Here is a 13746-nt window from a genome sequence, read left to right on the forward strand (position 1 = left end):
AGGAACTGAGTATTGACTGATCCACCAGCCCATAAACTTGGGTGCACACAGCAGCACTCCATAAACAATTGAGAATGATATGTATGATTTAGAGTCCATGCACGTCTTGAAGGCACAAGTAACTTTCATGAACAAAGGGTCGCAGGTACCCATGGTCTTTACAACTACTACATTGCTTCTTCTATGGGTGGATAACCGATATTCACCACCTCATGAAGGGGTTCCTTATAACTACTTGATTAAGAACACAAGTTGGGACTAGTGTATAGATGGTTCATCACCACAAGATAGGACCCAACAAAAGCGAACAGCTGTAGCACTGCAACCCCACTCCAGGGCTGCATTAATAGAAGGGAAACCCCTCTACTCTAGAAGGAGGAAGCAGTTTCATTTTGGGGGTGTTAATTAGCTGTCACTTGTAATACTGCATTCTGTTTTGAATATCACCCTTTAAGAAATATATAGATTAATTTAAGCAATACTTGGACAGAGCATCCAAAGTAGTGAGGAGAATTTGAAGCAAAGCTATGCAAGAAATGTTAAAGTAACTGAAAGAATTTAGTCTGGAGAGGAAAGCACTCAGATAAGGGAAATAATAATTGTCCATACATTTTTAAGGGCTAATTCCTCAGAAAAGCTTTTCGTAATTTTAAACTTTTCCATGTAAGCTATCAGTGACTTTGGGCAAGTTGCTTAAACACCTTGAACATCAGTTTCTACATCTACATGGAGCTATAAATTGCTATTCTATCATCTAACTTATGAATTATAAAATGTGTGGAAATCCAGTGAGATAATAGTTTTAGAATACTTTAATAAATTGGAAAATATTTTTAAAATTGCAAGTGGTTCTTTTCTATATTATCAAAAGCATTTGTAAAGAAGCTAGTATATGCCAGTTGCATACTGGGTTTTCAAAAGATAAAAAGTCTAGTAAAGCCTAGGCTTTTTTCCGTTCAGAACTTTTATCTTGAAAAGTTGGGCTAAGCATAAATATATAAGTAGCTACAGATATGTAAACAAAAACATAACCATAGAAACACATTTGTACATGCATACACACAGCACTAACAACATAAGATAGCACTAAGTGCATGTGTATAAAATTCCTTTAAAAGTAAAGTAAAGGAAAATCTTACCCAAATGTCTTTTAAAAAATAAAGAGAACTTATTGGATCATACATACAAAAAAATTTACAATGGTGAGGTTTTGTTTTTGTTTAACCCTTTTTTTTTTTTTTTTTTTTTTTTTTTTTTGAGACGGAGTTTCGCTCTTGTTACCCAGGCTGGAGTGCAATGGCATGATCTCGGCTCACCACAACCTCCGCCTCCTGGGTTCAGGCAATTCTCCTGCCTCAGCCTCCTGAGTAGCTGGGATTACAGGTACGCACCACCATGCCCAGCTAATTTTTTGTATTTTTAGTAGAGACGGGGTTTCACCATGTTGACCTGGATGGTCTCGATCTCTTGACCTCGTGATCCACCCGCCTTGGCCTCCCAAAGTGCTGGGATTACAGGCTTGAGCCACCGCGCCCGGCCTTTTTTTTTTTTTTAATTAAGGTTAATACTGTACTGTAATAAGTACACCAAAGACCCAATTTTGTTACAGCTCTCTACCTTCTACAACACAGGCTTTCAAACTGCAGAGAAAATCTTAATATGATTGACAAAAGCTCTCAGGATTACTTCTTCATCCACTATCAGCACTATCAGACATCCCAGTAGTGCCCAAAGAAGTTCATGGTCATGTGACTATGCTTGAACCAACCGCTGTGTCCAGGGGATGGTACATTCTAATTGGCTTAATCAATTCTAATATCATTCCTGAACTGGAAATGGAGCCAATTTCAACCACACTGCTGAGAATACACAGAGGGGTGGTTTACGCAAAGTGTGCATTAGAAAAGAAGAACTGGGACAAGGAAGAGGAAGAAAAAGAGAAGAATGAAGAAGGCAGCAGCAACAACTTCAGAAATCAGTTTGCTGTAATGAAAACAAGTAATCCATTAAGTAAGTGTTTGGTAAATCAGATGAGAGAAAGAATCTGAATACCGAATAGTTCCAGAAGACCTTTGCAAATGCTGTAGAACCTGATTAGGGGTCTTACACATGAGTCCATCATGCTAATCCATGTATAATTACAAACAAAAATGATGAGGAACAAGAGGGTGGTGAGAAGTTTAGTAAAATCGTTTCTTTCCGTCCTTGTTTGGGGGTAAGTATACATGGAAAAGTGAGGGGAAAATTATGTTCTTGTTTAACTCGTGAATTTTGCTCTCACGATGTGCATTTTGTAGCTGAACACATTGATACCCAAAGATAGCAGTTTTAGGGCAATTTAATGTTTCCCCTTCATAAAGTGTGTCATCCGACCTTAATGCAGCATTGGAAATAATAATATACTTTCAGGATTTTTAAACAGGAAAAATAAAATTAAGCAGCAATTAACTGGAAATGCATTATCTTTATTAATTCTTTGAACTTTAACTTAAATTTCTGAATGTCTTTGAAATATTATTTATATTAATAGCACTATTTAATATCTAGATAACAGCTTCATTATCCTAATGTACCATATTCTGAAGACATGTGAAGCTAATAGAAATAAAATGACAATTTCTCTGACCTAGAATATTTGTATGAGACCCTTTACTACTTTTGTGACCTAGAATATTCATATGAGACCCTGGGAGCTATGTCAACAGCAATGGCATAAATGCTCACGTATGTAAAAGTTGACCTCATTTATAAATTTCAAAAAAGAAATACTCAAGTCCCCAGACTTCAGCTCAGGCAACTTTTTACAGGTACACCTACAAGGTCAGAGGGTGAAAGACATGCCTACTACCCAGTCAAGACATAGGCAGATACAATGGCCTCTGCAGCAAAGACTGTGGCCAGTCAATTTGTGGTTGCTTCAAGCTAAACATGCCCACATACTGAGTTGTACTAAAAGCTATGTATGAGAAATTAAATGACAAAAGGAGTGCTTAAAACCTGAGGTCATTGATTTTATTTTTTATTTGTTTATTCATTCATTCATTTAGTAAAGTTAAAGCTACGATATTGAATATATGAGAGAAAGATTACAAACAATTCCTTGGAAACAATGCCCCTAATAAAGTCACAAAACTAAATCCCAATCCCAGAGCCTAAATTGCTTTCTCCTCTAACAATAATAGAGTAGTAATACCCATTTGTATTATAAATTGAAGAGCTAAGTTAGATGGCCTAGAGCTGATCTATTCTTAATTCGTCCAGCAAGTTACAATTTTCCTTTCACTCTCCTCTTCTCCCTAAGATAGTGTAGGAAGAGCACTGGATTGGAAATCAGATGACCTGGTTTCATCTCTACCTTTAAGCAGCTGGGGACACCTTTGGCAAGTTACTTAATCTCTTTTATTCTCAGCTTCTTCAAAGGCAAAAGAGAAATATTAACACATATCAAGCTAAAGTAGATTATGTTAAAAAAGTGTATACAACATTATTATACCTATAACTTATTCATTTCATCCAGAATAAAACCACTTAGACTTCTAAAACACAATTGAAAACTAAGAAGAATAGTTTAGAAAGAGAAAGAGAGAGAGAGAGAGAGAGAGAGAGAGAGAGAGAGAGAGAGAAAGGAGTCATTGACAGCTCTCTCCTAGCACTCTGTACAAACCTCCATTACAGCATTCGGTTATTTTTATGAATGTATGTTACCTATTAGACTCAGCTTCCTGAAAGCAGGGTCCTTGAAATATAAACTTTGTTTCCCAGTTTTCAGCACATCTTTGACACCGAGGCACATTTTAGGTAATAAAAAGCATAACCACAGAAATTAAAGCATTCATTCTTATTTACTAAAGATCCAGAGGTGGTCATTGAAGTGTTTCCTTCTTAGTTTTGTGGTTGTGAACTGTGACTTATTTGAAGACTACCTTTCAAGGCACACTGCAATCTCTTTATTTTAAAAATATCTATGTTCTGGCACAGCCCCTTTTTTTCCGCTCCAGGACAGAAGCTAATCTAGTGAAAGACTGTGTTCCTTGAATTTCTTTTCTTCCTATTCAGTGCCTTTACCATTTCTTCCTAATGTACAAGTTATTTTCTACCAATTGTCTTCTTCCCTTTCAGAAGAAAACAAATTGTTTAGTGGAAGATAAGGAAGCTCCAGGAACAAAATTAGCATTGCTATCAGACTAATAAAACGTAGCAATTATTTAGAATGGTAGATTCCTTGAGGGGAAGTGTCATAGAATAATCAAAATAACCCTAAGATAGGGGAGGGAGAGCCTAGCTTTGTTCAAACTCTGCATCAACTTACTGTGTTATCTTAGACAGATACCTTAATCTCTCCAAGTCATCGTGCAGTAACGTAAGTGGTGAGGATGATATAATTTCTGAGCTTCCTTTCATATTGGATATTTAGAGTTAAAGGTATACTTTGTGTCCCCATAAAACAGAATTGTCAATGCATTGAGAATAGTTTCAGTCAAGGCCAAGAAAATTGGCCATGTATTATGGTCAAACATAGATCTGCATGATCTTGAAATAAACAGATGTGAAAAAAGGGCTAGTGAGTCTTGATTTTCTGTAACTGTGATCCCAATAGTATGGTGGACAGTTGAGCAGCCCTACTGAGGCCTTTGCACCTTGGTTAAGGAAAACTGAACTGGTTGAAGCTTCCAAAATGACGGAGTCTGCCAACCACATGCTTCAGTGGTTATTAAAATCAGAATCATGTGCCATTTCTGTTGTCACATTAGCATCACATAGAATGGCCACTAACGTTGTTTTTCTATGCAAATGAAAACAAGAATGCTGCCATCTAGTAAACAGAAATTTATATCACTAGACACTGTGATACATTCATAGATCATTCATTCACTTTTTCAGTGAGCACTGAGAGACTACTATGCATAAGACACTGTATTCAAAGGGGGTTCACACACAAACACTCACTCTCCTACACAGATTCACACAACTATCATGAATGGTTCAAAGGGATAAGTAAGCACCGTTAAAGAGACAGATTAAATACTCAGAGAAGGCACATACTCCACTTGAGGATATAAAGCAGGAATTGTATGGAGACAGAAACATGTAATAAGGGTCTCAAAGGCTGGATTAGGTTTGTCTTGTAGAAATAGCAGGAAATAGCAAAGGCAACATGTGAGAAAAAAATTGGCATCAGTTGTAACATCTAACATGTACTAACTGTTCAGCATGTATTAAGAACTTTAAATACATGGTCTCATGAATCCTCATAAATGAAAGGGATTGCTTCTGCTGTATGCCTATTTTCAGCGGAGGAAACCAAGGCCCAGAAGTAAAGAGAGCCTAGCCCAATTTCTTCCATTAAAATAAATGCCAGGCTTCTCAGGATGGCGGAAGCACGTAGTTGTGGCAGGGAAGAAGGAAAATATACAGATGGTTCACTGTGGCGAGACAATAAACAGGCTAGAATGCTAGGCTCTTTCAGTGAATCAAATTTAAAATGAACTAAATAGGAAGTAAAAAGTAGGACCCTCTGTATATGTAAAATAAGACAAAGCAGAACAAAGCTATACTCTGTCTACTACTTAAAATGGCCCAAGATCAGCACTCCTTGAGCACCCTTGTCAATGTCAAAGCACAAAATGACAGTCGGAAGTCACATCTAAAAAGGGTGTGAGTGTGGCACAATCTCGGCTCACTGTAACCTCCGCCTCCCAGGTTCAAGCAATTCTCCTGCCGCAGCCTTCCGAGTAGCTGGGACTGCAGGCACACACCGTCACACCTGACTAATATTTTGTATTTTAGTAGAGACGGGGGGTGGGGGCGGTTTCACCATGTTGTCCAGGCTGGTCGTGAACTCCTGAGCTCAGGCAATCTTCCCACCTCGGCCTCCCAAAGTGCTGGGATTACAGGCATGAGCCACAGAGCCCAGCTGTGAGTGCCATTTCTAACACAACCCTCTGTTTACAGTGGTAAGCAAACTGAGATGGAAAGAGAGTTAATCATGTTCAGGTGTTTTACTCAATTTAAGCTTTAAATTAAAAATATGAACATATGTGAGCATATGACTACATAATTCTTGCCAATTATTTTCATACTACTATTGAGAACTGACAACTAAAGATAGTACTAAAAACTCAAAATCCCCTGACACTCCTACACGGCCCAGAATATCATTAAGTTGTGTTCTTACCTGTGCTTAACTTTTAATAATATGAGGCTATTACTCCACTGAGGTTTCTGGTAATAAGATATACATAGGGCATTTAGCATAGACAGATCCCATAAGTGGACATGCATTAATCTCCCCACCTAAATGTCTTGTAAATAAAACCTGTATCAGAACTTCAGAGGATGTTCTGTTTTCACAGAGATTAGTAAAGTGGCTTGAATGTTTTTCTTTTGTTTGATCAGCTGTTCAGAAATTAATTTCCTCTAAGCCAGCCACATTCAAATGTGTATTATCTAATATAAATATTTTCTATAAAATATTAAGCTCCTCTTAAATATTTCTGTGTACTATCAGTTAGTTTATACTATGAAGATTTATACTGAGCCTATACATTTATATTTGGTTTTTATCTGAGTAATTATGCAGAAATGCAGTTGATAGCTAAAATATACATCCCCCAAAGGTTATCTCTTTAGGTCTCTGTAAATTAAATTAGCAATGTTTTCATTTCTGTCTTGGGTGGTCCCATTTAGTATGTTGTTATAGGACTACTAATAGTAGCTATTCTTTACTGAGTATTTAAGACTATTTTTTGTTTTTATTTGACTCCTATACTGATAAAATTAAGAGAAGACTTGAGATTGCTCCTTCAGCTATTTTATAATTATTATTTTGAGCTCCAAAATCTGCACTATAGCATTCAGTGAGGTAAGCCAACATGTATTTCTTGCAACCTATAGTACTTCCAGAAGGAATCTTATTCAACAAGTGATATTTCTCCCTGAGAAAAAATATCTTAAAAACTTGCTTTTAAAACAGAGATAGTCATTTAGCACTGTTCAGTTAGAGAGGATTGTCAAAGAAGATACAAAAGCTATGGTATTTCTCCAAGTAAATGTTTACAAACTATAAATAAATTCAGAACCTTATTTTAGCTATTTAAGCCACATTTTTCCCCAACCACTAAGTCATTTTTTTCTTTCATCTTTTCATATGTTATATATTTTACATATCAACCTGATAGATAGTTGTATTTTTAGTCTAACTATTCATACAAACTTATGTCAATAGTCCAACATATAATTTAAGTTTATTTAATATGTAATTAATGTTTGTGTCAGTCCCTCCCAGTAATTATAATTGAATTAAAGTTTGAATGTATAGAGTTATGTGAAATTATTTCAGTTCGAAATGACCCAAAATATAATAGTTACCATTTATGTAAACTTTATTGCCACCAAGAATTTTAAATAGATGTTTGTGAACGTTGGAGTGCATATCTCAAATAACTTTACTGAAACCACCACTCAAGGTTATTACGTACTATTGAACAGAAAGATTTACTCAATAATAAATCAAATTCACATTTTTCATAATTTCACCATAATTTTATTTGATATTTACAGCTTTCAATTTCTAATGCAAGGGTCTTGCTGAGGATTTGGAGGATTAGGGAAGAGAGATGGGATTTGGGGGTGAGGGATCTGAGGTCTGGAATGGACAATAATAATTTAGAAAGCTAACAGGATGTGAAAGTCTTCCAGAAGAAATTCTTGCAGCCGGCTTTGCGTTCTCGGGGTGCCATAGCCGGGTTTGAGTTAGCAGATCTCTGCAGCTCAAGCCTCATTTCATCCTGCTCAGCAGCCTGGGACAGATCTTCAGGTTCCAGGGCATCATTCTCCGTCTGGTTGGGTTCAGACAGCAGCTCTGCCAAGAAGTACTTGGCCAGTTCCTGTATAGGGAAGAAGGAAGAGAAAAAGAGAGAAAGAGAAAGAGGAAAGAAAATGGAGAAGAAAAGCCTAAATTAAAGAACAGATTTGGTTACACACAAAATCCAATTTTCACAGCTGTGCATTCCTGTCACATTTAAAATCAATCAAGGATATAAAAATAAGGGTAGTTGCTGTAATTACCAAGTTACATAAAAAAGCTTTAAGAGCTCAAATATTTCTGCAACCTTTCTGTCCCTCCAGGCTTAACTCACACACACAAGCGCGCACACACAGACACGCACACCACACATTAAGTGTGTGGCAACAGTTTAACTCAATTTCCATGTCACGAGCTACAAAGTAGAATTGTTTTACCGTTTTTACCGAGTAAACTGTAGGGGAACGAGACCTCTCACAATCTCAAACATACTGCATTCCGTCTTTAGAGTGTCCCTTTGCCCTAGTACCGATGTTGTGAAGTGAGGTACACGAAGAGGCGGCAGCTTCAGAGGTCTGCGATTCAGCACCTGGGTCAGCGCTTCCCAGGGTCAGCACCCGGGCTAGACGCCATCACCCCTTCGTGCCCAGAGGAGTACCCAGGTCTTGGAATTTTCTTGAGTGCCAAGCAAGAACTCACCTGAACTGTGACCGACAGCGCTTATCAGGGGGAAAAAAGAGTTAGAAGGGGATTCTAGCCTTTGAAAGTTTTCTCAAGAGCTTTGGGAACTGAGGGACCCAGAAAAGCACCGAAACTCTTTAGAAGCACTGAGCATCCCTTCGTCCAAACCAGCGTGGCAGAAGCAAGGGTAAGGGAGGGCTGGAGAATCCCGGAGACGTCTAGGGAGTCTCCTTACCTGCTTCCCTGCGGCGGCAGCCAGGGACTTCTGCAGAAACTGACGGAGTCTGGGGTCCGAGGGCGCGCTGGCGACACCGCCCAGGGCCAGGACGATGGAGAGCGCAGCCAGCGCGCATTGGAGGCGGCAGGACAGCATCTCGGCGGCACTGGGAAAGCCGAGCTGGAGAGTGGCTGGTCAAACTCTAGGCGCGGATCAGGAAGCAGCAGCGAAGGCTCCGAGCCTCGCGACTCCTAAAGCGGCTTGTGTGCTCTCAACCGTCTCCCTCTTTTTTAAACTCTCTCTCTGACGTCAGGCTAGGAGGCGCCCCCAGATCTCACCAGTCCTTTTACGCACCATTAGCCTCGCAAAATCAATCACAGAAGATGGGGGAGCCGACAAGATCTAAAGTGGCTTACTTAAAAAAAAAAAAAACAAAACTGCACACGCACAGGCACACACAATTCCACAAGCCCCACGATTTTACAATCTTTTATTTTCACTCAGTGCTGTGAGCATACACATTCCATAATTTCACTCCCACACATGCACACCCAATTACACACAAACAGAGGCTCAAACACTCAGCCCTTAAAGAGTAAATACACTATCACACTTAAGTGCACATAAACATACCCAGACAGCTCCATCTGTCATCATACTCAAACGTTTTAGGAAGGCCTGACAAATGCAAAAGGCCACGTGTCTGGCAGGTGGAGACCAGAATCATTCCTCTAAGAACAGATTTGAGAATGAAATACGGACAGTAGAAGGACTGAGCCCTCTTTATTCCCTCCATTATCTCGTAAAAAGTCCTAAAGATGTAATGGGGCTCAAAAAGAACTTCCCTTTTCTCTATAATGGGGGAGAAGATACCTCTGGCTCATCCTCCATCCCTCTTTCTCAGCAACTGAGCCTTCTGATATACCTGCCTGTCTATTGTGACCATATATATGCATGTGTGAGTGTATGTATATATGTATGTGTGTGTATATATGTATGTCTATGTGTGTATATATATGTGTGTGTATGTGTGTATACATATATATGTATACACACATACACACACATATATATACACACACATACACACACACACACACACACACACATATATATATATATATATATACATGGAGAGAGAGAGAGAGATTGAAATTGACTTCATTTTGGTGCTGAGAAATTTAAAGCTGGAAGGCAATCTAAGAAATTATTCAATAAACCTCAGAATTTGAATCAGTAATGCCGAGTAATGGTTGGAAAATTGTTTGCATTCACATGCTGCACACTTTGAGCAATAACCAGACCTCCACATGCCAAAGCCATGTTTTCTAACATATTCCTGGCCAGTAGGAATGGTTTTATGTCAGGAAGCCCCAGTTTAGACATATAAAGTCTAGGAACTCCCAGAACATATGTGACCACTATAGTGTGTCTATTTATTGGGAAAGAATCAAAAGATTCTTAGTTACATTCAGCTCTGCCTGATATTGCAGACAAAAAGATAGTTTAAGAAATCCTGTCCTTGAATTCTGTTTGAAGTCTGGTTAAATGTTTGCTGTTCAGGTCAGAGTTCTGACTGCTTTTATCTAAATAGTTCCTCACCAAGGAAGGACCAGCTAATTTCCTAGCATGGACCAGATGATCCCTGCAGGATCTTTAGGAGCCAATATCTTATGAGCTTCAAAAAAGCAAGTATTAACTAATATATATGTGTGTGTGTGTGTGTGTGTGTGTGTGTGTGTGTGTGTGTGTATGTGTGTGCTGCATCTCCAGAAACCAGGTGAAGCTCCTATTATGTATTAAAATATTCTCAGTACTGAGACTCAGACCAGTGTTAAGAGGTAGAAGGATTTGGGAGGTATCCTGAATGGCTTGAATAATTGTCACTATTTCTTTTTTGCCTGTAATCCAAGGCAAAGAGGAAATTGCATGGCAAGAAGTGTTAAAGCTTCCAGGTCTTGACAAGTCCAGGTAAGCCTAAACACAAAGTCGGGCATTAAAAAGTCATTTATATGTGTCAGAAGAGTCTAAGAGAGCAAAGAATCTGGAGCTGTGGAACCCAGCCCTAGGAAACACATGCTATATTCTCTATAAATCCTGCAATGTTCTCTGGCCCCTGACTAAGGACTCAGAGTTTAGTTCTATCAGTGTGACTGTCCCTAGGTACCTCCAAATCTCATATCTCCTGTGCTCAGGATGTGGTCTTTGGCAGTCCCACTGAGTAGGAAAGGAGGATTTTTCTAAAGCAGGAGCCAGCCAAAGAACAAACCGCAGCTCCGCAGCTTCCCCTGTGCTCTGGCTCTCTTCTTTCTCCTCCCAGACGCTTGCTCCCCTCCTTCCACACCCCTGTCCTCTCCCCATATTCTTCCTCCTCCTTCTTCCTCCTTCTTAAACTTTCTGCAAATTTATCTTTCAGAATTTTTCTCATTCAGTCTTTCCCTTGTCTCCTCTTTTGACTCCTCTCTTGACTCATTCCTTTGTTTTTCTTTGTTTTTCTCCTCTTGTTTTGTTTCTCCTCTTTTTTTTCTTTGTTTTTCTCCTCTCTTGACTCATTCCTTTGTTTTTCTTGCTCTTCTCAAGCATTTTCTGACTTCGGTCTGCTTCAGCACTGCTCTGTCCCCGCCTTCTCACCCTGCTTAGCCAGTGCCTATCCCAGTCTCTGCCTCCAGACATCTCTCCCTCTCTTGTCTTTCCTCGTCTCTTTTATCTTCCCTCCTTCTCAGCTACTTCTCATCAAAAACAAACAGAAAACCTCATGATCTGTATCTGTTTAAGTGCCTACTTATGAATAGTAAACAGCTGCTTCCCTCATACCCTCCTGAAGAGCTGAGGCTGTAAATGAGATGTCATATGGATTTTGCTTTTGTTGTTTTATAATTCCTGGAGTTATGAGTCTAAGAACCACTTATCAGAGAAGCCATGACAAAAAGAGACACAAACTCTCCCTTAGGCCCTCCATGGCTAGTTATAGCGTAAAGGTTGGCTTAGAATAAAGCACTTCAAACTTTCCCAACCTGAGCCTTCTGCTGTCAGCCCCCCAAGGCATCCCATCCAGGTCTCAAAGCCGGAGTCGGGAGAGGTGGTTTGTAGTAGTATTGGGGACCCAATTTCCCAGACCAACCAAGTTCACTAGAAATCCTTAACAAATCCTCTGTGGCTCACAAAGGCACTTTCTCATCCACCACTTCAGTGCATGCTATTTCTACCTCCCAGAGAAGGAAACTAAGGTCCTGAGACCTTAAGTGCCTTACACGGGGGTACACAGGCAGGAAGTGGCATGGCCACAGGGAGAATGCTACTCCACTTGAGAATGCTTCATGCTCCCCTGACTCAGAGATGCCAGGAAGTCCTGGCTGAGCAGTCTGCAGCTAGGATGCGTGCACCTCTAGAAGGCACCCAGGCCTCTTTCATGTGCAGCTTTTCTGGACAGGATATGATGTCCCACCTTCCTTGTGAAATGTACATTTTGGAGTGACTACCTGCCAACACAGGGAGTAGAAACGTATTTTAATAAAAAGCAACAGAATCTGTGAATAAGCATAGACATTCAATGTTAAGCAATGCAAGGAAGGAGAAAGTGTCTGTACTAGGAGTTGAGAGACATGAGTTCTAGTCTGGTTCTGCCACAACCAACTGTTGGACATCCTCTCTGGGCTTTGGTTCTTTATTTGCAAAATAAAACATGGCAGGCCATCTTTGTGGTTCTCTCCAGTCCTCATAATTAATGAGTTTAAGTCTGAGGAAATAAGGCAAACTCGAATATACTGTTATGCTAAGATGTTATTACTTTCGCAAAGTGAGAATTTTATATTGGAAGAGAACCTGGTTTTTACTAACATTGGAAAGGAGGTTATGTGCAGAGGACGTTTCCCAGGCCTAGTAGAAGATGTGTTGTGGAGTCTTGCTTCTGCTGACCTTCCCTTCTCACTGTGGACCTCAGTTTCTCCATCCGTAAAACTGCTTCACTCAACCTCTTTCCACAGATAATTCCTCAGAAGCTTTGCTAGAGAGATGCTGCTGATGTAGCAGTGAACTAGATAGACATAATCTTAGTGACAAAGACAAAGAATAAACATATTAATCAACATATATTCAAAAGTATTAGGGATAAAGCCAAGTACGAAGTAGAGCATAGTTGTAAGGGGAAGATGCTTCTGAGGAGATGCTCTTTAAACAGAGCTCTTTGAGGCAAGGGAAATTGCCATACTATTATCTGAATGAAGATATCCCCAACTCAAGTGGAAGGACCATCCGTGCAAAGGTCTGAGGCAGAAGTACGCTTGGTACATGCAAACATCAGCAACAAGGCAAGGACTTGAACAGAGTGGTAAAGCATAGAGGCTTAGGAGATGAGGTCAGCAAGGCAGGCAAGGGCCAGATGACAGAAAGCCTTGAAGGCTGTGGCAGGAAAACCATTTTGAGCATGAAAACTGACCTGATTTGATTTTTTTAAAAATAATGCCTTCTGCTTAGTGGAGAATTAGTTGTAGGAGGGCAAGAGTTTAAGTAAGGAGGTAACCCAAGAGCATAAGAAGTGGTTAAGAGAGAAGAGGAGCCAGGGCAAAAGGGACACCGATTTTCTTTGAAATGTCCCATGGCCAACTGTGTGGGTTTGCATAAAGGCACTTTGAATTTTCCCAATACAAGCCCTTTGCTCCCAACCCTCAGGGCCCATCTCAACTCCCAAGTTCTGAAGGTTGGGAACAGAGAGGTGTTTTTGTGGTTTTTACCGGGAATCCTCTGCTCTAGACCTGGTTCAGGTGAGATAAGATGATGTTTGCGGCTAGGGAGGTAGCCATGAAGAAGATGAGGACTGGTTAGACTTAAAGTTCATTTTGAAGTATAGTAAGCAAGAGATGATGATGGTTTCTTTGGATATCAAGTTAAGGAAATGAGAAGAACCATCAAAAATGCCTAGAGAGTCATCCAGATGTTCTCTAAAATGCCTTCAAGTTTCACAAATACCAGGGAGGGCAGGAAGTGGGTGTATGCTAAAAACTTTTCCTGGACATTTTGCAAATAGAAAACCATTTTATTTTCCAGA

General features: G+C 39.8%; 1 protein-coding gene across 1 annotated transcript; it reads right to left on the minus strand.

The window, feature by feature from the left end:
• Positions 1-7520: 7520 nt before the first annotated feature.
• On the minus strand, positions 7521-8987 carry SST (somatostatin). Its single transcript, XM_003927002.4, has 2 exons — positions 8721-8987; positions 7521-7886 (listed from the first exon to the last, which is right to left on the minus strand). The coding sequence occupies exons 1-2, from the start codon at positions 8856-8858 to the stop codon at positions 7674-7676; spliced, it is 351 nt and encodes a 116-aa protein (XP_003927051.1). The 5' UTR covers positions 8859-8987; the 3' UTR covers positions 7521-7673.
• Positions 8988-13746: the final 4759 nt, after the last annotated feature.

This window comes from Saimiri boliviensis, chromosome 8 (genome assembly GCF_048565385.1).
Source record: "Saimiri boliviensis isolate mSaiBol1 chromosome 8, mSaiBol1.pri, whole genome shotgun sequence".
NCBI lineage: Eukaryota > Metazoa > Chordata > Mammalia > Primates > Cebidae > Saimiri > Saimiri boliviensis.